At 36.9% G+C, this 27,614-nt stretch overlaps 2 protein-coding genes and 1 long non-coding RNA gene across 4 annotated transcripts in view; 2 read left to right on the top strand and 1 right to left on the bottom strand.

Moving 5' to 3' along the window:
• On the top strand, positions 1-18,635 carry LOC108710961 (uncharacterized WD repeat-containing protein alr2800). The gene is made up of 18 exons (XM_018252197.2): positions 1-218; positions 2,100-2,304; positions 4,405-4,583; positions 5,427-5,632; positions 6,939-7,076; positions 7,338-7,521; positions 8,834-8,924; positions 9,192-9,290; positions 11,002-11,092; positions 11,583-11,780; positions 12,158-12,293; positions 12,941-13,025; positions 14,251-14,345; positions 14,578-14,732; positions 15,204-15,387; positions 15,638-15,750; positions 16,632-16,725; positions 17,892-18,635. The coding sequence occupies exons 2-18, from the start codon at positions 2,202-2,204 to the stop codon at positions 17,982-17,984; spliced, it is 2,244 nt and encodes a 747-aa protein (XP_018107686.1). The 5' UTR covers positions 1-218; positions 2,100-2,201; the 3' UTR covers positions 17,985-18,635.
• LOC108710965 overlaps positions 6,899-27,614 on the bottom strand; it is a 27,651-nt gene continuing 6,935 nt past the window's right edge. The window contains exons 3-5 of one of the 2 annotated variants that reach the window (XR_005966275.1): positions 19,802-19,959; positions 7,247-7,532; positions 6,899-7,063 (exon numbers count right to left, since the gene is read on the bottom strand). This is a non-coding gene — a long non-coding RNA (uncharacterized LOC108710965). Of the gene's footprint in view, positions 7,064-7,246; positions 7,533-19,107; positions 19,960-27,614 lie in introns of those variants that run through there. The other variant, XR_001934833.2, reaches the window with a different exon arrangement.
• Positions 22,449-27,614, top strand: part of LOC108710963 (ADP-ribosylation factor-like protein 3) — a 7,585-nt gene continuing 2,419 nt past the window's right edge. Inside the window, exons 1-4 of the mRNA XM_018252201.2 lie at positions 22,449-22,721; positions 24,705-24,857; positions 25,592-25,708; positions 26,135-26,185. Coding sequence (XP_018107690.1) covers positions 22,554-22,721; positions 24,705-24,857; positions 25,592-25,708; positions 26,135-26,185 — 489 coding nt within the window. The 5' untranslated portion in view covers positions 22,449-22,553. The remainder of the gene's footprint in view (positions 22,722-24,704; positions 24,858-25,591; positions 25,709-26,134; positions 26,186-27,614) is intronic.

Raw genomic sequence — 27,614 nt, 5'->3', positions numbered from 1 at the left:
GAGTGAGGGTTGTACCATTCCACCCACTTTTTTTAAAACAAAAGGCAGAAGAGGGAGTGTTAGTTTGAGGACAGGTTCCCATAGTAACAAAATCAGGAAGCACAACACTTGTCCCAAACACAAATATACAAAATAAGTAGTAGATAAGTAACTAGGGAAACCTGTGCAAGGATGGAAAGAGGAATGGAGCATTCTGTAACTCACTCCTACTGATTCAGGTAACACACTGCTACTGACTGACATGCTACAACTCACACCAACAGTATTATTTCTAGTGACTCAGGGAACCGTCTTTACATGTACAAGTATGGGACCTGTTATCCAGAATGTTCGGGACCTGGGATTGTACGGGTTGAGGGGTCTTTCTGTAATTTGGAACTCCATAACTTAATTCTGCTTAAAAATCATTTAAATATTGAATAAACCTAATAGGATTGTTTGAGCTTCAGTATGGATTAATTATATCTTAGTTGGGATCAAGTACAAGCTACTGTTTTATTATTACAGAGAAATGAGAAATAATTTTTAAAAATGTAAATTAAAATGGTGTCTATCGGAGATGTCCTTTCTGTAATTTGGAGCTTTCTGGATAACAGGTTTGCGGATAACAGATTCTATATCTGTACTACTGTGCATTCATGCAGGGCAGCCATTGGAGTAATGAACTGCAGTAGTTTTCTCTCAGTAATATTTCATCAGTAAGATTAAAGAAGAAATTTGCAATTTCACTTTACAGTGTGCCCAGAAGCTGCCTATTCTAATGTATCAATGCAGCAGAACAGGTTGTGCTATCGATTTCTGATGAAGGGTGCCCCCTAGTGCATCTGTAGGTAAAATACTGTGTATGAAATAAAGTGGAAGTTTCAAATAACAGGGCTTACCGTATATATACTAAAATACCATTACCTGTACATTTGCACTGTTGTTATAACCCATGGTGGCATAGATATTGACTATTACTGATCAAAGCTAATTGCTGATTGCTTGCAGTTTGTAGCAGCACAATTACACACATATGCTAAAAAACAAGCTTGTAGTATTCTAGGAGCAGATATGCTGCTGATATAACATATTGAGTTGTGTAATATTGTTTAAAACTGTGCAGGTATCAGCTTTCTGGTCAGGGCACACAGGCAGATTCGGGGAGATTAGTCGCCCGGCGACAAATCTTTTCTTCTTCGGGGTGACTAATCTCCCCGAACTGCCTCCCCTGCCTTCCCACCGGATAAAATGTTAACTCGGCACGATTTGTTTTCAGAAGTCGCCCAAAGTTGCCTCACGAGGAAACGGCCATCCCGCCGGGGATTTACATTGTAGCAGGCGGGAAGGCATAGGAGTCAGTTCAGGGAGATTAGTCGCCTCGAAGAAGAGGAGATTTGTCGTTGCGCGACTTATCTCCCTGAATCTGCCTGTGTGCCCTGACCCTACAGCAAAGTAGTGGCTGTCAACACCTCCCCTACTCCATGTGACATCAACCTTAAACAAACATAATGCTGTCAAGTTCCTTACAGTTGGATTAAAGGGGTAGTTCATCTGTAAATTAACATTCGGTATGATGTAGACAGTTATATATAGTAAGGTCAATTGCATTAGGTCTTCATTTTAGATTTTCCGTGAATTTTAAATGATTTAACTTTTTGTTTAGCATCACTCCATTCAGCAATTCAGCAGCTATCTGGTTGCTAGGTTCCAATGAATAGGAGACAGAAGATCAATAGGGGAGGGCCTGAATAAAGAGATAGGTAAGAAATGGTAACAATAAATATGCAGCCTCACAGAACAATAGTTCTTTTTGGCTGTCAGGTCAGTGACCCCCCCCCCATTTGAAAGCTGTAAAGGGGCAGAAGAGGAAGGCAGTTAAAAGCCAGGAAAAAAAATAGTTGCTAAGAATAAGTAACTCTATAACATATAATACAAATGAAACTGCATATTTTTACAGGCCCTGGGGCTAGACTGGAGGGTTGGGTGAAACTGTTTATATCTTGCTAGCAGCTAAGCTACTTGCCTTGGGGTATGCTGGTAAAGTGCCAGGCTCTCACTTGTGATTATTTGTAGCTATTATTTAAAACCTGAATCTTATTATACTTCTTTGTTAAAAGAACCTTCTGCTTAGGTGTTCTGCACTATTTTTGAAATAAAGATCCATGAGAAAGTGCATCTAACATAAACAAACATCCAGTGACCAAACAGCACATGAGACCATGGCAATGCAGAAACATCTGAGCATCCGGGATTGCCACCAGCGTGACATTACAGAACTTGGCTTCCACACGGCAAGGAGGGAGTTTCTGACCGGATATGAGGGTATGACTAAATGTTGTCGCCAATTCTGATTTATACTAATAATAGCATTATAAACATCTCCTGAAGGGGGAAACAATCTGCTAGTCAAGCAACTGCACTGTAGATAAGGGCAAAAGCACATCAGGAAATTAATCGCTAGCAATAAATCTCTGCTTCTGCGGACAACTAATCTCCAGTAATCTTCAGTAAAAGCTTTCCCATAGGTAATAATGTGAATCGCTGTTGGTAAACCCCATGTGTTGCTTCAGTCTCCCAAAATCACTTGAAGTTTCCTCTTGTAGCAACTTCAAGCGATTTTGGGGTTAAGCAATTAATCTCATGGTGTGCCATTGCCCTTAGAGTCAGGGCACATGTTCAGATTCGCCCGGCGACAACTCTCCTCTTCTTCGGGGCGACTAATCTCCTCGAACTGGCTCCCGCCGGCTAGAATGTAAATCACCGGCGGGAAGGCACTCAGAGCTAATTGTTTTCCGAAGTTGTCCAAAGTTTCCTCATGAGGCAAGGGTCTAAGTTCCATGGCCATTAAATCACTTTTTTAAAAGATACAGTCAGCATCAATGAACAGTTTAGGGTGTCTGCCATGTTTGTGCCAGCTGTGCCAGCCACAGTCCCGAAGTCTGGGTGTCCACATAGGCCATGTACCAACCAGCAGAATCAGCAAACACAATAATAAAGCATGCAAGAGCTTCAAACAGTTTAGCACTGTCTCCAAAACTGAGAAACAAAAGGAGCTCCACTCTGCAGGCTCACAATTAAAAGTAACTTTTAGTATAGTATGGAGCGTAGTAATAATAATAAGTTGCAGTGGTTTTTCATTTTTATTATTTGCGGTTTTTGAGTTATTTAGCTTTTTATTCAGCAGCTCTCCAGTTTGCAATTTCAGCAATCTGGTTGCTAGGGTCCAAAATACACTAGCAACCATGCATTGACTGGAATATGAATATGAAGTGGAGAGGGCCTAAATAGAAAGATGAGTAATAAAAAGTAGCAATAACAATAACTCTGTATCCTTACAGAGCATTTGTTTCTTTTAGATGGGGTCAGTGACCCTCATTTGAAAGCTTGAAAGATTCAATAGAAAGCAAATAATTCAAAAACTATACATAATAAAAAATGAAGTCCAAACGAAAAGTTGCTTAGAATTAATCATTCTATAACAAACTAAAAGTTGAACTGAAGGTGAAGCACCCCTTTAACAGTGCACCATTGGTTTTTAGGCTTCAACCCGTTTCTAGCTCAAACAATTATTCAGGGCCACCACCTTAGTTTGAGGTTCAGGTTAAAGGCTGATAGGTGTAGGTGAGATTGGGGCAGACTTCTTTCACTTATTCTGGTTTTGAGTTGACCAATAATTATCAGGAACGGACAAGAAGTCTAAATTTGATGGAAAAGATCATATCCTGCCCAATAGCAATGGACCCCAAAATGAGACGTCTTGGGCTGTTAGACACTATTCTCTACTCTAAAAGAAATACTAAATATGAAAAACATAGTAGTCTGCTGTAAGAATCTTATAGTATTGCCCGCAGTTTCTTAAACTACTGGAAATTTGCACAAAACCTGGTACATTAGTTTCACAAGGAATTTTAGCCAGATATCAGTATGCTGTCATGGGTGCAATCAAAGGTAGACACATAAATACAATATAAATACAGTATATATACCAAAACTAATTTTTCACAAGCATTTGGCATTTCAAACATTTTAAGGTTAATGTTTCTATGTCCCATTTCTTATCACACAGTCCTCTCTCTGTACCTGACAACATTCATGACAATTTATTTATACAAATACATTTACTACTATTGAAGAGGAACTTAAGTGTTTTGTACAAGGGATGCACCGAATCCAGAATTCGGTTTAGGATTCTAACAGGATTCGGTTTAGGATTCGAACAGGATTCGGATTCAGCCAGGATTCGGCTGAATCCTTTTGCCTTTGACTTTTTCCTTTGCTGACCCTAATTTGTACATCACAGGACCACTGCAGAGTTCCCTCTCCAAAACTGCACCATCCAAATACTCAGTGCTGTAATTATTGATGACTGTTAAACACTGGGTCACTCTGTAGAATAAAGTCCTATGTTCTCTTTATCTATAGATGGAATGATAAAATGGTGGGACCTGGAAAGTGGGTGTCTGTCTCAAACTGCTGCTGAGCACTCTGGGATGATCACTAATTTGATGTACTGGCCAGATACCAAGCTGATGTTCTCCTCTTCAAATGATGGCATGTTGATTGTCTGGACCAATGGGGCTGTGGTATATGACAAGATAAAGGTAGAATTAATATCTGGAGATCAGAACACATATGCATGAACATATGGACACGTTATATATATATATATATATATATATATATATATATATATATATATATATATATATATATATATATATATATATATATATATATATATATATATATATATATATAAATATATATGAAACATTAATGTTTTCAAATGTGTTCTATTTTTTTCTGATAAAAATGGTACCCCCCATTATCTAGAAAGCTGTTATCCAGAAAGATCCAAATTACAGGAAGGTCTTCCATAGACTCAATTTTAATCAAATAATGAAAATTTTTCTCTGTAGTAATAAAATAGTACCATGTACTTTATCCCAACTAAGATATAATTCATCCTTATTACAAGCAAAGCAAGCCTATTGGGTTTAATTAATGATGTACTTCTTACTTAGTTATGTAGGGAATAGAGGGGTTGCCTTACAAAAGGGCAAATAAGGCCAAAGGCTTTTTATACTGGTCATGGATCACCTAGTTTTTAATAAAAAAATCAGGACATAACCTATAAAATAAAAATGCATCCTAATATATATGTGTCATCAGTTTTACATGGTACTTACTGGTGGCATTTGTCATATGTCAACTGTAACATCTGTTTTAAGCAATAATAATAATAATAATAATAATAATAACCTTATATCTTTAATTGGTCATGGAAATCCTTAAGTAGTTTATTTTTAACAGCAAGCAGCCCTTTATTCCTTTATTTTATTTGAGGTACATTATACAAAATGACTTACCCTCCTAATGCACCTGTTATGCTACTGTAAATGTATACTGAAAATGATTACTGTTGATGTTTATCTCTCATGCAGTTGGGAAGACCAATCTTCAGTATTGCAATCAACTACAGGAGACAACTGCTGGTGTGTGGGTTCAAGAAGCTGGTTTCTGTCTACCCTCTGGATGAGAAAAAGACATGCGGACATGTAGTAAACTTTAAAAGAAGTGTCTCGGCTCACAGACATACAGACATTGTATCATGTATCGTGTGCCTAGACAGTCAGATTTACACAGTTGGGTATGTAAATGACTAATAAAATACTAGCACAGGAAAAATGCATAAGAAATTGTATATGACTCATTAAATCTGTAGATTAAGTATCTTCTAAAAAGCATTTTATTAGTATCTAAGTACAGGTATGGGATCTGTTATCCGGAAACCTGTTATCCAGAAAGCTCCAAATTATGGAAAGGCTCAATAGACACTATTTTATCCAAATAATCAAAATTTAAAAAAATGATTTCCCTTTTCTCTGTAATAATAAAACAGTAGCTTGCACTTGATCCAAACTAAGATATAATTAATCCTTATTGGAAGAAAAATCAGCCTATTGGGTTTATTTAATGTTTACATGACATTCTAGTAAACTTAAGGTATGAAAATCCAAATTATAGAAAGATCCCTTATCTGGAAGACCCCAGGTCCCAAGCATTCTGGATAACAGGTTCCATACCTGTATTAATTTGCTAGATGCTTTTATATAGCATTTATAGGGAACAACATAAGCTCCATATTGCCTTATCCTCAAATCTATCTGTATCTATCTATCTATCTATCTATCTATCTATCTATCATCTATCTATCTATCTATCTATCATCTGTCTATATTTAGATGTTACCTCTATAGGCAACCTGATTTCCAATGAAAAATTTGTCCATTCTTTAAATTTTTTAATGTTAAGATTATTATGTTAAGATTATTGTAAATATACACTGTATAATCAGTACACATTCCTAATACCAATTTACCCATTACTTACAGTATCACTTGCAAACATTTAAATGATCTACCCACCAGACCAAGAATTTTGGCTACTATTTTGTCCAATAGGATTCCACCACCACTATAGGTCAGATCAGTTAAAGGTGGTATTTAGCCATAAACCGACTGGATATATTTAGTTATTAATGTTGAGTTCTTAGTTAATATATGTAACGGGGCTCTGTGTTGTGTTGCTTTTTTTCCCTGCTATTCACATTTTTCCATATTTGTCACCCATACATGTCTTTAACCATGATGACTGATTTAGAAACATAGCTTTGATGGGGCTACTACAAATCAGAAAATTAAAGCAAAATCTGTTTGTTTACTCTTACTCACAGGTTTTATATTCATCTATAAGCATTATACACACAAGCAGTTACATATCTAACCCACAAGGAGAAGGGTTATTTACTGCTACTGGCTGCTGCAACCAAAATAATCTTGGACAGCAAACGTTTAGTAAATACTCCATGTTGTGATTAAAAGTTTAGCTATGCCTGGGCACTGTTGCTAGAATAATGGAAATTTGGTTTTGTGTTAATAAAAATTTCTGTTCAGTTATGATAGGAAATTTGTCATATTTGACACATACCACACTCCTGATAAAACCAGTCTCATTGTGGTGCACTGCAACTCTCATGCACATGAAGCAGCCATTACCCACCTCCTTCTTGTCCGGGAGCCTGAAAGCACAAGGTAAAAATGCTCTTTTTTTCCCCTTTATATTATTTTGCTTCTTGCATCCTAGTCATGTATCTCTGCAATTTCATAACACCTTATTAGTCCTGCTAGGTCTAGGATAAACATTATGCTTTGTGATACAGTCTGACTTTGGAGAGCAGCAAAGCTCATATAAACATATTTACCTTGCCTTACAGCATTGATAATATTTTGCAGGATGAGATTGAATCAAAATTGGTTAAATTCAGATCCTCACTGCTTTTCAATTTGTATCAGGTTTCTGACGGGATCCTTTGACCGAACGATTGCGGTGTGGTCTCAAGATGGACAGTTAATCCAAAGGCTCCACCAGTGCACAGGTGACATCACTGGAATGTGCTACGTAGCCTCAGTCAAATACATTTGGATTGCTTCTAGTACTGGTCACCCTGTACTTCTGGACCCACGTTCTGGAGACTTTGTAAGTTACTTCTGTATAAAACAAACAGCTTTAGAATATAATGGCAGATCCTATAAAAATGATAGGTGCAAGTGTGCTAAATCTTAAGGTGCTTTTTAAATCAGTATACCAATGGGCAATGTAGGAGTCACATACAATGAGGGGTCTTACATGGAACCTAAGCTGACATCTAATTATTTATGTAAGTGCACAGGTTAAAATTGTACACTTGCCATTTTTTCAATTTTTGTGAAAAAAGACAAGAAAATTCTTGCAAATAAAAAGGCAATCAGATCAGACCCTGGATCAACATTTTAAAGTTCATTTAAAAGGAGTAACCTTGTGGATACTCACTTGCTAAAACAACCCTTGATATTGTCTTTTGTCAGTATAACTACTTTCCAACTGTACAGTTCTCACTGTCAATAAAATCTGCACCTTAACATTCCTTTATGTTTATTGGTCAATAAAGCATCAGTTTATTATATGGCCCCTTTATATATTTACCGCTGTTATATCCCCCGCTAAGCACCTATGCTCTGGTGTAAACAAATATATACTAAGGGGGATAGTTATCATGCTGTGTACAAAGTGGAGTGAAGCATTAAGGATGATTTGCACAGAGCAGCCAAGCAACAATAAGATTTCAACCAATAGAAAACAAAAGCAAAGATCTCATTGGTTGCTTCAGGCAACATCACTGGTATGTTTCAATGTTTCACTCCACTTTTTACACAGCATGATAAATAGACCCCTAAGTGTAAGATGGCACACATTCAGTTGCCTTCTATAGTTTGGTGTCTTTGCCAAGCACACAATTGGCCATGTTATAGCATACTAGATTAACTTGAAGGTGAACTTCTCCTTTAAGTTAACCTCTAGAATGTTATAGAAGAGTGACAACAGCTAACCTGCCTCATTGATCAATAGGATAATTGTTATTTAGCCACTGACATGGTGAGGAAATAGCAGCCAGACAGTTGACAATGAGATTGCATAGGAGGATTTTAGTGTGTAAATTATAGTTGCATGCTCTCTACTGTCTGGTATAGGGTGAGAGAATGCTGGTACACTACTTGGCTATAACATGTGTCTGTTGCTGTACAGGCATCATTTTCTCACTGAGACTCAATGTACAATTTTGAGCATAAGTTGCAATGATTGTTACCCACAATACAGCTGCCCCCACACACAATTCCATCAAAATTGCAACTTGATGCGAATTGCTAAATCAATGTGTTTAACATGCCTTTACACAATATTGTTTTTTCATGCAACGACTGCACTTGCAAACAATCTTTTATGATTTTCTACTTTCTCTTTTTTTTTTAAGATATCTGACTTTGTAGAAACCTTTCAAGACCCAGACGAATGTCAACAAATACAACAATTAGCATGTAATCCTGAATCCACTCATGTGATTGGTAAGTTATGATCTAGATTATAGGTAAACATAAAGGCGGCACTAAAGTGTCTTAAGTGGCTTATAAATTCAGTTGCTCTAACTCCTGTCTTCCTTAACCCTTTAGTGCCAGCATATCTGACACAAACAAGAGAAAAACTATATATAAGTGTGGGGACTTATCAAGGTTGTTTTACAAATAAGAGTTAAATATAAATATAATTAGTGCAAGAACCAGCATTTCAGCCTCACATGCCCCACTCTATAAATGATTTCTTTATATTCTTAGGAACAAGCAAGAATAACCAAGTAGCAGTCTGGAAGTATAACAAGATGGGCTGTGTCACTGTTCTACAATCAAAAAACCCACTGGAGTGCCTCTCATATAGTGAGTATGGGTTCAGAAGTGCAGCACTACAGAATTAGGGATTTCCGCTTGATAAAGGAATACTTATAGAAAAAAGGACATCATGCAGACCAAGCCTCTAAAAATATAGAACAATGTCTCATACTGTAATACAGTAAATGTTATGGAGCACACATTTGGGGCTCATTTATAAACACTGGGCAAATTTGCACCTAAGCAGTAACCCATACAACAAATCAAAAATAGTATTTGCTTTCATTGTTCAACCTGCAGGTGGCTAAAAAAGGCCAGTCACTGATTGGTTGATATGGTTTTAGGCATATTTGCCCAGTGTTTATAAATAAGTCCCCTTATCCTCAACAGTGTCTTTTGAATGATAAGCTGTGACAAGTGGGAAGGCTGCTTCTCCCTGTGCCATAGCCCTAACATAGGTTATACCAGTGCCTTCTTCACAAGATCCACAAATTCACTCCAAATAAATGTTCATTAATCTTAGACTCCCAGGTAATGCTTTCAGTGCCTAGTGTTCATAGCTATGTCTAATTGAGATGGTAGATATATTTGATCACACTATGGGCCAGATTCAATTTATTTAAAAAAAAAAAAAAAATCAGAGAGAAATAGGGTTTATCACGTGAAATCTCTATTGAAGTACAGTACAGTATATGGGAAAAAAACTGGAGAACCATTTTTTCTCCTCGAATTGAATCTCGTCCATGAGTTTTCACGTGATAAACCATGAGATAACTATTTCTCTCTGAATTTAATCTGGTCCTATATCTGCCAAGCAGCCAAAAAAAAAAGGTTTATCACATGAAAACTCATAGATGAGATTCAATTTGAAATGCAATTCAATTCAGAAAACCCTGGGAAAAACTGGAACTGAATTTGGAGAAAGGTTATACCTCCTTGAATTGAATCTCGTCCATGAGTTTTCACGTGATAAAACATGAGATGAACTTTTTCTCACTGAATTGAATCTGGCCCAGTTTGAGAAATCAGCAATAGGAGAGACGTCTAATCCTACTCAGCACGTCAGACTAGAAGCCATTGAATTTAGAATTATTCTGAGCTCACCAGATATGTTACAATGTACATGGAGTACTCTATTTGTTTTATTCCTTGAGTCATCACATTCAGAAGGGTATTGATAAGATTACCAATACAGATTATTCATAGAACAACTTCCTTACTCTAAAGCTGGCCATAGATGTTGAGATTTTTAAAAGATCAGATCCTCATCGTGAGACCATGATCTTCTCGGAACGATCGTACGATCGTACGAATTTACCATCAAATAAAAAGACCAATTTGCCAGGAAAACAAAGGGGAGCTGCCTGCTTGGCCCTGCAAACATAGATAGATTGCACTGGGACTGACAAAGATTTTTTGCCCTGGCCGATCAATTTCCTGACAGATGTCGGCCGAAAAATCGTAGGGTGTACGATCGTTCGAATCCCACTAACCGCACAATAATTTCGAAGGATTGGTCGGACTTCCCTAAAATCGGTCGTTCGGCAAGAAGAATCGTCGCGTCTATGGGGACCTTAAACCACTGTAGTAATGTAGAATATGTAAGGCATATCATTAGCATTATAACTATTATGCATAGTCTCAATAGCATTTTAATTCAACTCTAGTTGAGCTTAAGGGAGTTATAGATATACCTGTAACTATAGATACATATATGCAAATAATTATTCATTTTTAAATTGTATGTTTGATTTTCTAGCTGGAAAGAAATTTTTTCTGCTCTTCACTGGGGATAACAAAGGAGTACTTACAAAGTGGAAAAGAAATGATTTGTCTACATTTACTTACAGGTATTGTGTTACATGCTCGAATCACAAACATATATATTCATAGTATATACAGCCTCTGACTGCTTTCCAAAATAGACATGTAAAACTAAATTATAGGTATAAATTGAATCTTCAGAAAGTATTGCAATTTTCCTACAAAGAGGGACTAACTGCAGCTGCGTAATATTATTATTAAAGGGCTTGGTGTCAGAATTGTTCCAAGACATGTGGAATATAACAGATATGTTATCAGCCTTAATCTAGCTCAGTCATAAATAGTACAGAGTATATTTATTACAGGGAAAGCCTAGAGGGAAATGATAATAAAGGATGGTATTAAAATATTGATAATAAGGCTTATTCACACATGCACACACTTTTTAAACAGGGATTTAAAACAATAAATGGAATTTCGTTGTACAGCAGTTGGTTCTTTTTTATGTAACTCTATATTTTCCTCCAAAACATCAGTATTATGTATGTCATTTTAACCATTAACATATATTTTTAGTAAAGAAACATATAACATAGAAGACACAGCGGCAACACGGAAGGGACTTCAAAGCCTGCAAAAGGAGAAAGCTGACCAAAAGAGCAGACCCATCTCTAGACTTCAGCGAGCCAGAACTGCCGGAACCACGAGAAAGGCTCTCACTTTAAATAATCAGATGTCAAACTACACACAGAAAAAACATTATGGATACACAAAGTAAGAATGATGTCCTATTAATACTGCACATTGCCTTGAATGACATCTCCTACTGTTATTCTTCACCACCTGCCTCTAATGGCTGTTTCATTCATGAGGCAAGGTGAGAATACCCAAAATGAAAGTATTTCTTTGCTGTCAATTGTCCTGCTTTAAGGCAATGTAAGTAATTTGCCAAGCTGGTGAGATTCAAGGGGACACAAAATGCCATATGAATAGCATAATATCACACATTTCTAAAGCAAGAAAAATTAAAGGAAAAAAAGGCATAGCAAGGCAATTTATACAGTATTTCTCATACCAATGGATATTATTTTTTCTGCAAATACAGCCATTTATTTATAAGACAGACCACTGAACACTTTAATATTTGGCAGGTCATTGTTCACTGATGAATTGGACATCCTGGTTATGGCTACCGACAATGGTGATATTCAACTGTGGGAGTTTGATGATCCTGTCACAGGTTCAATTCCTAATGAGATGCCATTTTCAGGTGAAGAGCAACTAGAGGTAAAGCTACAGGTTTTTAAAAGAACTGCAAATACATATATTAAAAAGAATTGGACTTTGGACTAAGGGTGCAATGTGGGGCATTCAAAAGTGTAATATTTGCTCTTTTTATGCCAGCTTTACTCCATTAATATTTCTAATTCCAATTTTATTTTACTCCATCTTTGTAAATAACTGCATTATTAGTTTGCTATATTTTGGCATCCTGATTGAAAAGACATATTATGGGGCTGAATTATTAAAATTTGAGATTGCAGTTTTCCGTGATTGAGATTATTATTAATCTGAATTTCCAAACTCAAGATTTGATTAAATAACATTTGGCAGCTTAAAGATGGTGAACTTCTGCAGAACTTAATGGGAGGTGTATTTTCAAAATTCATGCTATTTTAAAAATAGAGTTATCGAGAAAAAAAAAATAATGATGATGCAGACTCATTGAAAAGAAAGAGTACAATGTGATTTTAGTGCAATCTAGTTCAGGGGACTGGCTTTTTGAGATTCAAATTTTGATAGCAATCAAGAAATTACAATTTTTTTTTGTTTTCTTAAATTTTAAATAAACTTGAGAATATTCAAATACATCGGCTTCCAAGGGGCCCATTTATGATCGCTGAACTAATCCAACATGTTCTTTTACATTACAGAAATATGATCGTTTCTTGGCTCAGGAAGCAGAGAATATTTATGAAGCAAACAGAAACAGTGTTTCGGTGAACAAGTTTCTCTCAGGTAGGAAATGAATGTTACTGTTTCTGTAGGGAAGGTCAGCTGTGCTTAATTAAATGGTTACCATCTCTCCCCCGATTGGTGTAAATTTGGCTACATTTTCTTTGTACCTGCACCTGCAGCATGATTATGGTTGTAATCCAAATACAAAATGGTACATAATGAAGTTAAATATCATGCAAATAAACTTTGCAAACAACATTAATTACACATTTTCAGCGACAGTACTATTATTTGTAAATGTAATTGCTATTGATATCAGTGCTTGTCAAGGTATACAAATTTTACGGGGCAGATGTATTAAGGATCGAATATCGAGGGTTAATTAACCCTCGATATTCGACTGCCGAATTAAAATCCTTCGACTTCGAATATCGAAGTCGAAGGATTTTGCGCAATTCGTTCGATCTAAGGAATAATCGTTCGGTCGAACGATTAAATCCTTCGAATCGGATGATTCGAAGGATTTTAATCCATCGATCGAAGGATTATCCTTCTATCAGAAAAAACTTGGAAAGCCTATGGGGGCCTTCCCCATAGGCTAACATGGACTTCAGTAGCTTTTAGGTGGCGAACTAGGGGGTCGAAGTTTTTTCTTAAAGAGACAGTTCTTCGACTATCGAATGGTCGAATAGTCAAATGATTTTTAGTTCAAATCGTTTGATTCGAAGTCGAAGTCGAAGTAGCCCATTCGATGGTCGAAGTAGCCAAAAAAATACTTAGAAATTCGAAGTATTTTTTATTCTATTCCTTCACTCGAACTTAGTGAATGGGCCCCTACGTCTATAGTGGGCTGCTTCTGGTACTTTGGTGCTGCTTTTTCAACCTATTAAAAAGCAGTGTTTAAAGTGCCACACGTAGGTCTATTGCCCTAACCCTATTATCCCTTGCTAAAAACTCCTGGGGTAAACTATAATTGAGCAACTGTATTCACTACCCCTCTCAATTTCTTCAGATGTTTCTTTCACACAAAAAAAAGTGGACACAAAGTAAACATATACGTAGGAAGATTGCTTTTCCAGGCAGAAAATTAGTATTAGTATTTTATGTATAGTTTTTGGTGTAAATTTGGCTACATTTTCTTTGTACCTTCACCTGCAGCATGATTATGGTTGTAATCCAAATACGAAATGTTGTTACTAGTTTTTAGGGCAGATTGCTAATTTATTTACAACTGTTGTATGACATGGCCTTTTATTTTGTGTTTTATGCCTTGCTGATGGGATAGGTTTCACGTGTAAGAAGGTATTGTCAGCTCATGTTAAAGCTGTGTCAGCCTTGGCCATTGTTGGAAGAGAAAGTGGATTCAATACGGTCTATCTGGTGCGTATGAACACTTGGGTAAAACAGAGACTAGTGCACATTAAACATAAAAAGAAGCTCTGGTTAAAACCAGTGACATTTCTGGAAAGAATTGATAGCATTGATGCAAGGATTGCATTGCTTTTTATACTGTCCCTACTGCCAACACAATTCCTATGTTAATGGCACAAAAGGTAATTCCTGCTTGTTAGTAGTTTCATGATCAGGTAGTTTATATTCATTTTTCTAGTAGCTGAGCGGTGGCTGGGACCGCAGACTTTGTGTTTGGGATCTGCACACCGGCTCACTAATAGAGACTTTCTCCAAGCCTGAAGTGGATCGCTGGAGTGAAGACAGGGATGTCGCTTGTGATGGAGCCATTATGGACATGTGCTATTCTCCAAAGAGGTAATCAGCTGCTTGTTATTCATTTCTGTTTCTGTCATTGATTTCTGTTTATAACATTGAACTGATCCTTTAATTTGGCTCGTCCCATAAAAAACAAAACAGCAAGACAGAATTAAGCTCAGCAAATAAATCATCATATACAAGCCAATGTCCATTGGTTTGACTATACTGATTTGTTAATCAAATGAAATACTTTGTTCCAATGAATAAAAGAAAAACATGATGGTAAGCATGTACCGTTTCCGTTCATATATCCCATGAGTATGTACATTTTCCCTGAAACTTCCTGAAACAAAAAAAACAAAATTAATTTACCTAAATTCATCCCAAAACCCTCTTTACTCCCAGTTCAAGAATAAAAGCCTCCAACAAAAGATTATAATATATAAATATATAGGTTGCATTGTTAAAGAAGTGCTTATGTGATAATTTCTCAGGTTTTCATTTTACTGTATATACTGTTTCTTACAGAAAGGAGTTTGCATATTCATCAAGTGATGGTAAAATCTACATTCGGAGCTTTTCCACTGTCAGCTCTCAGATGACCCTAGTGAATATTCTAATTGCACATGAAGCAGAGGTTACTTCAGTTGTGTGGCACAATCACATAGACAAATGGATTAGTGGGTCTGAAGATGGAACCATCCGAATTTGGGTAATATCTCTGTAGCAGTTATTTATGATGGTAGGATTAGCATGGGTCTGTACTAAATACTCCATTACTCTCAACCATCAAGTTCAGAAGTGAACATTTACCATTTATTTGGGTGGAATACCCAAGTCCCAACTACAGCCTTTATGTGTCCCATTACTGCTTGTGCCCTCAGTGCATGTGGTGTATATGCATCTTTTGTTACAGTTGTTTATTTGTGATTTACATAAAGCTGATTTAAATGTATTCCCAGGCTGAGGATGGGTCGCAATGTCAGAGCATCTTGGTTACTAAAGAAGTAGTCACTTGCATTTGCATTGACCAACTGAATGGATGCATTGTTGCAGGGGTGCAGGACACAGTTAGGTAAGAGAAATACAGTTCTATGGGCCATTGCAGATGGCTAGTAACATTAATAAATAAAAATGTCCTATATGTAGCTACAAATAGGAACAATGCTGTACAATAGTTTAAGCAAATTTAGCTGGACTATTTATACCAGCAAACTCCAACGAATCAATGGTTAAAACATGCTGGGAGCCATAATCCTAGGTTGTATTTTCAATGTAATATTGCTTAATAAAATGTAATTCCATACATTATATAATAGCAAATTGACTAAGACTGCGCTGGTAAGTAAAATCTCATTGGTGCACCCTTTTGTAATAGTTATGGGACATATTTATAAGGCTGTGTTAAATATTTTACAAAGGTGTAATTTGTTGTAGTCCTTATATAAGACTAAAAATCTAACAAATGGGGCCCTACTTTTAGGGGCAAAGGGGTACAGTATACTATAGAAAAAACTCTGGGCAAAAATTAAAGAGTCTGCAGTGTTTTCAATCCTATCATGCAGCTTTCATGGATATTTTCTCAATGCAATCTGTAATTTAGTGATAATTTATACTGTATTTCAAATATTTCTGCCTTTCCTTTTATTTTATTGCCCATAGCACATTTGCAACTCGCTTAAAATGAGAACTTTTTACAAAAAGAGACTTTAAAAGACTCCATTTCTTTGTTTCCTCCTGCAGCAGTCCAAGGTCACTGCAAGGAGGGTGGTTTAGGGGTTTTATTCTCTATGCAGGCAGCCTCTCCAATGAGCAGTTTCCTGCATTGTGTGCCGCCTTTCATTTCGCAGTTCTGGAGGAATGAAAAAAACATCTCTAAGTCCAGTGCTGTGTTTTATGTTGGAAAATTAACTTGACATATTTCACTGTGCAAACTTTTTTCTAATGTCATCTCAGGGTTTATGATCCAGAGTCGTTGTTACAGGTGCAGTGTAACTTGGGGCACACAGATCTCATTCGATCACTTGTCCACATTCCAGAGTTAAAACAGGTACAGTTTTTATGAAATTGACATACAATTAGCCATCAAGGATATGAATTATATTGTAGTAACCAATGTATTATTAATATTATTAATCAATTATTAAATAGTAGCCATCTTTGAAGAAAGTACCAAGCAAATTAATATTTACATGTTTGGAACCTGGATCAGAGATTATTTACTTAAAATGCTATTCTACCATATGAAGAGCAGCACCCATTTGAATTGTGACTCCTCAAAGCTCATCATTTGTGGAGAGAAAGCAATTAGACAATTATTTTACAAGTTGGATCCAATCGTTCCTGCTTGGAATAAAACTGTTACAGCTTCTTCATGAACGGTATCCACCGGAGGTGCTTGAAAAGAATTAACAATAGATAATAAATCAGTTCTTAAGTGTAAAGAGCATCCTTAGCATTTTTAAAGGGCATGTAAAGGCAAAAAAAGAATTCTTTTACTTTCTCCAACATACTTTAATTAAAAAATGTGTACCGTTTTTATAAGAAACCTGACTGTATACAGTGAAATTCTCCCTTCATTTACTGCTGTGGATAGGAATTGTCAGATGGTCCCTAACTGCTGAGCAGGGAAACAATCATACTTATGAACAGCAGGGGGAACCGCCGCCTTACTTACCAGCCATGCAGAACTCAAGCAGCTTTGTTTATGACGATCCCAAAGCAGCCCAGACCACACTGAGCATGTGCACAGTCTTAGTCTTGCAAAGAAGTTTAACAAAGTTACAAGATGGTGACCCCCTGTAGCCAACTTTGAAAGTATAAATTATTTGTTTGATTAGGCTTGTGGTGCGGTAAGTTCATGTTTATATTTAGTATACAAAATACAGCATTTCTAGCCTTATTCTATTTTAGACTTTACATGCCCTTTAAGCACATAAAGCACCAAATAAAATGAACTATTTTTTTCTTTAAAGTAAATTTTATAACCTATTTCAATATGAAAAGTATTATAGTAAATATAAGGCAAAAAATATCACAAATGGTTATCTGGCTAGAGATACTGCCCTGTGAAAATAATCTATGAAGCACTGTATTGATGAAATGAGATGAGATATGACCCCCTATTTTAGATGATAATAAATGTATTTCATATCTAATTAAGTGAATAGACCCCTATGTTTTAGAACCTGAGAGCTCATTATTCTTTCTCTTTAGTATGTTTCAGCTTCGTGGGATAAAACAGTGAGAATATGGAAGGCATACTACAAAGCAAAGAACAATAGCAGCAAAAATCAGGATCATAAGTAGCACTGTCTTAATGGAACAGAAACAGACTTCATGGGATTAGTGCTACTTGACTATGCTCAAGCCCATGCGGCTATTGCTTTCAGCCTGCACTTCATTCATATTGAACATTTTAAAATTAACTCAGTTTTCCTAAAACTTCTTTGACGCCCAACCACTCAGCTCTCCAAATTTGGCAAGTGAAATATGCAAGAGAAGTGTGACTATGATAAGAATTAACCCTACTAGTAGTCAGTCATCTCATATCTAAAATATTGCTGCAAATGTTGTTTGAATGCTTTTCAAAAATGTTTCATTATTTGCATTTTAACTGTATGTGTCGTTATATTATGAAACATAAACAATATGCTTGATATCTATAGAGAACAGGCTGCTAGGCATATTGTGCTTGGTGCCAAGAAAATGTAAACAGCAGCAGGATTATGGTAACAAGTGGTGTGGTCATAAGTGGTCATAAGTTCCACTCATGAATATAAGGATCAACCAGATGACTGTCTATCAATCTTCTCACCATAGCAGTTTCAATATAGGGATAGACTCATAATACAGAGTATGGGATCTATTATCTGGAAAACTTGGGACCTGGAGTTTTCTGGATAAAGGGTCTATCTGTAATTAGGATCTCCATATCCTAAGTCTACTAAAAAACACAGGCAGGCGTCTTTTCTATTTTTAAAGCGGATTGCCTTTAAAAGTCTGAACTATTAAAGATTTTTGTGTGAACATTTTGTTTGATGGGCCTGCCACATATATTTTAGGGTGGGCTCATGTCTAGGGCATTAGAGGAGCTTTATTAAGCTCCCTTGGACATTTGTAATAAAAAGTGGCCACTTCAAGCAACTCTAAAAAAAAGACATGTATACGACTTTTAGTTGCCTCATTATTCAAATTGACCTACAGTAAGCATAACATTACTAGCAAATTTTCGATAGGCACAAACGTACGCTAGTGAATCTTCACTATGAAATGCTCGCACTGAAGAAGTATCACTAGCAAAAAGTCGCCAGCGTTCAGCGCACAAGATGCAACTTTGCAATTTAGTGAATTAGCGTAGTGGTAATGAAGTTGCGCCTGGCGAAGTGTTTCGAAGTGTGTGAATCGGTCGCTGGCGACAATTCGCCCTTCAGTGAATCTGCCCCTATGGCTGTGGCCTTTCTGTAATTCAGAGCTTTTTGGATAACGTTTTCGGGATAACAGATTCCGTACCTGTATTTTTTCATTAGTATTTGGCACCATGAGTAAAGACTCACTAGCGCAGAATTAAATGCATTGCCTTACTGTGGAATGTGAATATTGCAATGCATGGCATATTCTGCTTAATCTCTGTGACAGAAATATGATAATACAAGGAGATATAAATTTGGTATAAACTTGCATACCAAATGTCTGTTCTTTACAACTTGATCTGAAAAGAGGGAAACTATACTAAAATACCATAAATCAAATGTCACTAGTTGGCCTGGATTGAGTTGACACCTCTTATAATGCTACAGAGATAAAATGGGGACAGGAGACCGGTAACAGACAGCTTATGTGAGATTAACCTTCTTTTCCTGGGTCAGCATATAAATAATTACACACTGTATGGACAAAAAAAACAAACAAATATCCTTAGCAGCAATGTTAACTACTGACCTCTAGCTATCTTTAAAAAGCTGTATTTGTCCATTTCTGCATTGCTGGTTCTGACCCTTGAAACAATATTGAAGTTAGCTCTCTTCACCGCCAGTGTTGGACTGGGGTGTCTGGGGCCCACTGAGGCCCACGGGCTCCAACTCCTCCAAATGCTGCCACCCCATCCCCTGTCACATACTAATTACCTTACTTCCCTCTTACAACCACAATTGGGGTGGGGGTAGCTGGTGCACGCAGTTCCTGCCAGGCTTAGAGTGTCTGCATTGGAGGGGGCTGCAGTGTCCAACCCTGATGACTGCAATGCTTTACATGCTTCTTCCCAGCTCTGGTAATTGCCTTGTTTCTGCAAGTAAATAAGTAAGTTTTTATGAATCTTCATCACAATGTTGATTAGAACTACATTTCATTCAAATGGGTAAAGTTTAATCAAAAAATGCTCAGAGATTTTTAAGTTACTTTTAATTGTAACTACTATTTAAAGCAGAATCTTTCATTACTACACACTATTCCCTCCACTGCTTGCTCCAATTACTCATATCATTAAAATACTGTATTGGTAGTCAGTTCTCCTCCAACCGTAAATCCATTTCCCACAATGCTTTGCATATCCTGTAATTAAAGGAGAATTCAACCTTTAATAAAAAAAAAACCCTCCCCCTACCCTGGGTAGACCCCCCCTCCTCACCCCAGCCTACCTGCCCCCAGGCCAAATGCCCCTAATTTTTTACTCAACCCTCCGTGCAGATTCAGACCTCTTCTTCTTCTCTGGTAATCTTCGTGTTTTGATGGAAGTTTCGCGCATGCGCAGTAAAGGAGTAAATTTCCGGTCCCGAACCACTGTGCGTGGGCAAAAGTATCCAGACACTATTAACAATGGAGTGTGGGGTGTTTATGGGTGATCAGAGCAAACAAACCTGACATCATCATGTGTAATGTAAACCACTGAGAGGTGTAAAGGTCACCAACATTGGGCTCTGAAGCTATGGAAATGTGGGGGCTGCAGAGGTCTTAATTAAGATGCATTCTCTGTCAATGTTAATGGCTGTTGTAAAATATTTGGTTCCTTGTCTTGAGCTCATATCAAATTATTTTGCTTTGGTTGCTTATAGATACATTTTCATCTGTTAATACATTTTGATCTAAAGTTGGTGTCAGTCTCATTGTTGAATGATGTAGGAAAAGGGTTGCAGAGAGGAAACTGTAAGGTTTGGACTCTCCATGGAATGTTTTGTTTTTTATCTGCTGTAGTATGTTATTACAGGTATGGGACCTGTTATTTAGAATGCTCGAAACCTGGGCTTTTCTGGATAACAGATCTTTCCATACCTTAATTCTACTAACAAATTATGTAAAGATTAAATAAATCCAATAGGCTGGTTTTGAGAAAAAGGAAATTAATTCTAATGATGTTATGCTGACTATTTTTATGTACATTTTGCTTTTGTTTCCTCTTCTTCTCATACAGTATCTACATTTTATTATTATACTTTTGTAACAAGAAGCTGTACAAATGGTGATATGGTCACAAGGAAAATAAACAACTGATCAGCCTCCATGTTAAAGGGGTGGTTCACCTTTAAGTTAATATTAAGGGGCACATTTACTAAGCTCGAGTGAAGGATTAGAATGAAAAAAACTTAGAATTTCGAAGGTTTTTTTGGCTACTTCGACCTTCGACTACGACTTTGAATCGAACGATTTGAACTAAAAATCGTTTGACTATTCGACCATTAGATAGTCGAAGTACTGTCTCTTTAAAAAAAACTTTGACTACCTACTTCGCCACCTAAAACCTACCGAGCACCAATGTTAGCCTACGGGACCTTCCCCATAAGCTTTCTATGCAATTTCTGATTGAAGGAAAAAAGTTTGATCGATGGATATAAATCTTCGATTTAATCGTTCGATCGAAGGATTTTTCCTTCGATCGTCAGATCGAAGTAAATGTGGTAAATCCTTCGACTTCGATATTCGAAGTCTTAGGATTTTACTTCGATGGTACAATATCGAGGGTTAATTAACCCTTGATATTCGACCCATAGTAAATATGCCCCTTAGTATGTTATAGAACGGATAATTCAAAGCAACTTTTCAACTGGCCTTATTTTTTAGTTCTTGAATCATTTGCCTTCTTCTACTGACTCTTTCCAGCTTTCAAATGGGGGTCACGGACCCCATCTAAAAACAAATGCTTTGTAAGGCTACAAATGTATTGTTATTGATACTTTGATTTACCCATCTTTCATATTCCATTCTCTAATTCAAATCAATGCATGGTTGTAAGGGTAATTTAGAACCTAGCAACCAGATTGCTGAAATTGCAAACTGGAGAGCTGCTGAATAAAAAGCTACATTATTCAAAAACCACAAATAATAAGAACTGAAAACCAATTGCAAATTGTCTCAGAATATCACTCTCTACATCATACTAAAAGTTAACTGAATGGAGAACAAACCCTTTAAGATTTTAATAAGGGATAATATTACATTTCTAAATGCTAACAAGGTAATTTATTATAAAATCTGAAATGGTAGATGTGCAATGCCAAAAAAAGCTTCTGAAGCCAGGGCTCTGGATATGATATCTGGCTTCTCCCATTACATTAAATTGAAATAAGACTTCTGGGTATCTCTGCAGTGTTAGCTTTAAACAAAAGACACACCCTGCCCCTGTATTATGGTGAGTGCAGGAAATTGCATGTTGTGCTGGATCATACCTGTCTAGTGTTCTCTGCTTATGAAATAAATATAAGGAGTATGCAGAGTGGCCAAAGCTTGGGCTTAGATGTATTTCATATGTTTGTAGTGGCAGAAAGAATGGTTGTTGCCGAATGAACCCTTGAAAGGTGGCAGATGGCTGAGGGATTACCCAGGTAATTATTTAATGCTGATCAAAAAAAAAAGAGCAGCTAAACCTGGCTGCCTAATCCCTTCTGCATGCCTCCCCCTTGGAAATGTGCTACACACAAAGTAAACTGTGTAGACAAAGGAAGGATCAGCCCAACGTCCTCTGCCATCAGAGACTCGTTACTGCTTTGGGGCAATTACTTTTCGTTACAGGAATACGCCTACAGAGAATGCAGAAGTATGGGTGAAGTCCAAAAGGTATGTTTGGTAGACAGAAGTGTTGAGCATAGGCAAACAGTACCATGGTAATAGACCTTTCACATACCTTACTGCATAAACTCATAAGATCATTACAGGGAATAAAATGGTCTTGTTTACTGAATTCAAACTATAAGGTTTATAATACATAAAGCACATGTAAGGCACAAGTTGCATGTATGGGTGCATATACCTTTGTGAACTACATTTGGATGGACGCAATTTAGCGTCTATATTTAACATTGTATTGAACCTGATCATAAATGAACCCTGTAGTCATCATAATTTGTTTTTTTAGCTAAAAGAAAAAGTGCTAGAAATCCAAAATATTCTAAATTAGAATAGAGAGAATCCCTATCAAACACATTATCGTGTGGGATTCCGGCTTCTTGTTTCTCTTGTGCCTGTCCTCATTATCACTCTCCTACCACATTCTGCATAATCTCTGGCCATATTTTTCCAAGTATTCTGGTCACCTCTGTAAGCACTGTGCTGATCTTTAAATGTCCCCAATAATACCATGCAAATCCAGTGTTTCTTAATCTTTATCTTGAGTAATAGTATGTAAATCAGTTGCCCAACCCAAGATTTGCTTTTAATGTAATAAAACACTTTGTTTTAATGTAACGGTCTGTTCTGTGGTACACAGTGACCTATAGGTTACACTATTCTAAAATAAAGTGTGTTTTTAATTTGCCTCTTAAGCAAGTTCTTGTTACAACATAAGAACCCTTATTCATGCATCTAGTTTTGTTTATCGTGGAGTGAAAATATTTTGAGTTGCTAAAGAGATTATACTGCAGGATGAGGCATGTATTTAATCCATGTGCTGGAATCAAGAAACTGATCTCCATTCTTGTCAGGCCATTATAATCCCATTTAACGGAGTTAAATATCCCTAACATAACAGAGTAGGAAAATCTTAAACATGCCAAGAAACCCTGTTGGGGAGCTACATTTCTCATTGGCAGCCAAAAATTAGACTCTGTCCACCACAGTGTGTAAGCATAGACTGGAGTTAAACTTTACCCCTGGGATACTGTGGCCCAGAATTAAGATCAGTAATCATACTACTAAGTATTAGTAGTCCATTAGTCACCTAGGGGGCAGCCCAATTAAAATGGGTATCCAATGAAAAATTACCCCATATATGTCATGCCCTTAATCTACCCGAGCCTCTCTCCAGTTATGTCAATGCTCTGTCCACAATGTAACCAAACACTACCAACTCCCTGCAATTCTGCCCCTTTAACTAGTGGCCAATTATTATTTTCCATTTCTGTGTCCCCTCTACCATGGGGTATTGGGGTACCCCCTGATCGCAGCCCTGCTTTGGTCTCTGTATCTTGGGGTACACTGACCTCTATATCTGTACAACTGTAATAGCTTTATCTGTACTTCTGGGATGTTGAGGGCTCTTATAATGGTGGGATATTGGGGGTGCCTGAACTATACTGATTGTTAGCTGCTAGGGGGAGAAGTCTAAAGGCCAGTCAGGGTTAGATTTCGGTGCTAATTTTCTATCCTAGATAACCTTTAAACTATACCAAGGTGTCTGTTATGTCATTGTTTTCATATAACCTTTTTAGAAGCTAAGGTGGCCAAATAAAGTTTGGGAAAACGAGAATTCTTAAAGTATCTAAAAAAAACTGACCTATAAATCAAGTGGCAGGCAATATAATAAAATGGTAGAATCCTTGCTCGGCTTTACAATAACATCCTCTGCATGGCTTACCTTGCCTGTAAATCATCAGGACTCTCATGTGAAAAGCGAATTCAAAGTTATAGCTTAGTAATTGGCAGGAAGGAATTCAGCTATTTTAAATATTAATTTGATTACAGAAGGAAATTGTTACTGGAAACTCTGCATGGAAAAAATACAAATATGACTCTCTGACCATAAATATAATGGCAATATTTCTTTATGTGCATTTGTTAGAGAAAATTATCAACTAATCAAACTAATTAATATTATGCACTTAGGGTTTGCTGTCACTTGTACAAGAACTGAAGTCATTAAACAGTTTTGATGAAAACGGAATAAGAATTGTTTTGCTGGGACTGGACAATGCAGGCAAAACCACCATTCTGACCAAGCTTGCCTTGGAGGAAGTCAGCAGTATCACTCCCACCCAGGTACTGTTTTGGGGTAGAAATGCATTTTATTTGGGTGCACCAGAATGTGCTTAGGGTTAGCTTGGGCTCATCAATCTTACTTGTAATGGAACAATAACATAAACTCAGAATTTATTTTCAGTTTCACAGCTCAACTACACAATTCCCTGTCTATACATATCGTTATAGCATTTTCAGGGCCACAGGGTCATCAGAATCAGGTTATAAAGGCTTAGGAAAAAGCTAAATACTGGGGTAGTAGAACTTACTTCACTAGTGAGAAGCCATCATGGTCAGATAAGATCTGAAGAAGGCAGGGCAAGCAGCCAGCCTATATAGAATTAGAGGGCACTCAGGAACTCAGCAGAATGAGACCTGCAATTGGACAGTCACAATTTGGCCCAATTCTAGCACTTTTTGCCGGTTTTGGTTGAGTCTTTAGAATTCAAGTTTGGTTCACTTTAAAGCTCTGGGAAAATGCACTGTATTTTTTTGTTCGCAAATAATGCAATTTAGTACGTATCTCATATATGAATAAGCAAATTAGGGGTTAGCATTAGTTCTTTATTTAGCCAATCATTTCTTGCAAATTCGTTATTCAGCCAAATCCAAAAATGATGCATTTCTATCATCAACTTTAATATTTAACTATACATATGACTCAGTACTCTTTGTAATGCCTTTTGCAGAAGGGCTGTTATTTTATCTTTATGTCTCTATAACATGCAGTTAAAGCCGGTTACTTCTCATTTCAGGGATTTAACATCAAAAGTGTCCAATCCCAGGGTCTGAAGCTAACGGTCTGGGACATTGGGGGTCAAAGGGCAATACGCACGCATTGGAAAAAGTACCTCAGCAGCACTGATCTATTGGTGAGAGGCTTGTTCCGTTGGTCTATGAAAAAGTAATAAAGCAAATGTCCCCTGTTAGAAATAACAGGAAACCCGCTGCTGTGTGCATAGGAAAAGCTATGCCTGAGGTAGCTATGGTAATAGTCAAGCCAACTATGAAAGCATTTTGTTTATGACCACTAAAGGTTTAAGGTTCATTTGGTAACCATAGAAGTATTGCATAGTTTACAATTTAATAAACACATTTATATAATGTGTGTGTGTGTATATATATATATATATATATAAACTTTATGGCACATTGGCCAATTGTGAGCATTTGGCAAATAAACTGTAGTTAAGTTTTATTAAGTGTGGTGTGTTCAAATCATTGCAAAAGAATGCAGTTAGGTGTATTTGGGGCAAGGATGCCAAGGGCAGCTCACTAAATCTCACTTTTTATTGCAGATCTATGTAGTGGACAGTGCAGATCGAAAACGCTTTGAGGAAACAGGACAGGTAAAGTTTAATTATAATCTATTAACATATATGTAACTAGGGATTCACCAAATCCAGGATTCAGTTCGGGATTCAGCCAGGATTCTGCCTTTTTCAGCAGGATTCGGATTTTTTCATCCGGATTCGGATTAAAACTTTTTGTCACAAAATAAGGAAGTAAAACATGTTTTCCCCTTCACACCCCTAAGGATTCAGATTCAGTTCGGTATTTGGCCCGAGAAGGCTTCGGGGGTTCGGCCGAATCCAAAATAGTAGATTCAGTGCATCCCTATATGTAACCTTAAAAGACTGGATTTATTAGGTGCATCCCTAACATAAAAACAGTGCAGTGAGCAATTCAAACTATTTAGTAGATAAATTTGCATAATTGCTTTATTGGCAACAAATGCATGTGCCTCTGTGACATGAAATGAGATACAATGGGAAGTGACTGACAGTGTTTTTTTTTGTCACATATTGTACCGTGGCCCTTCCGTATATAAAGTTCCTGATGTTACTGCAATGTCCTTATCTTAATCACCCATGTAGCAGAACAATTACGTTTATTGTTTTACCCTGTACGGGACGCATCACATCACCTTTAACTACAGAAGAACAACGTACAACAAATATAGTGCACTGTGCAAACTCATCCCTCTCATGTGGCTATGTAAAGGAAGGCAGACAGGACTGTTTTTGAGGTCTTTATTTTGTTATAACAATGGCCAATGTAAACAATATACAGTTATGGGATCAGTTATCCATAAACCCGTTATCCAGAAAGCTCTAAATTAAGGAGGGCATCTCCCATTGACTATATTTTATCCAAAATGGCCTTTTTCTCTGTAATAATAAAACAGTACCTTGTACTTGATCCCAACTAAGATATAATTCATCTTTATTGGAAGCATAACCAGCCTATTGGGTTTATTTAAAGTTTAAAATTATGTTTTAGTAGACTTAAAGGAGAAGGAAAGTCCTTTTACACTTGGAGGTGTATTGCAGTATTTTAATAGGATCTATTATGGGGTTATTCCCCACCAGTTGGTGTTTAGTGCAGGGGTGAAAAGAGCTTGGGTGTTGACAAGTGTTCTGGCATTAGGGAAGACTATGTGGTGTACAGAGCAGTGCAGTGGCCTCAGGAGTTATTGGACAAACCTGGAATACCTGCACCGAAAAATATTGTGTTTCTCCCATTTAATTTTACCAAAGTCTGAAAGGTTTACTTACTGAACTGTACAAAAACAGTATAACCTATAACAACAGATAGATATACAGTGAATAAAGTACCCCCTCTTATAAAATATAAGGATATTATAAGATAGCAAGGAGTTTCATGACCATATAAAAACATGAGGCCGAAGGCCGAGTGTTTTTATACAGGTCATGGAACTCCGAGGTAACTTCTAATATCCTCATATTTTGCAACAGGGGGTACTTTATATATTAT

The sequence above is a fragment of the Xenopus laevis genome, chromosome 3L (assembly GCF_017654675.1).
Source record: "Xenopus laevis strain J_2021 chromosome 3L, Xenopus_laevis_v10.1, whole genome shotgun sequence".
NCBI lineage: Eukaryota > Metazoa > Chordata > Amphibia > Anura > Pipidae > Xenopus > Xenopus laevis.
Note: the sequence above shows the minus strand (reverse complement) of the source record. Positions and strands in the feature narration are given on the sequence as shown.

What these genes read in the sequence shown, in the direction of transcription:
- LOC108710961 (XM_018252197.2), top strand. Translation starts at nt 2,202, where the DNA reads ATGGCAATGCAGAAACATCTGAGCATCCGGGATTGCCACCAGCGTGAC. An exon ending in TGAATCCACTCATGTGATTG is followed by an intron (nt 8,925 to 9,191) that starts GTAAGTTATGAT and finishes TTATATTCTTAG; the next exon opens with GAACAAGCAAGAATAACCAA. An exon ending in ACTGGAGTGCCTCTCATATA is followed by an intron (nt 9,291 to 11,001) that starts GTGAGTATGGGT and finishes TTGATTTTCTAG; the next exon opens with CTGGAAAGAAATTTTTTCTG.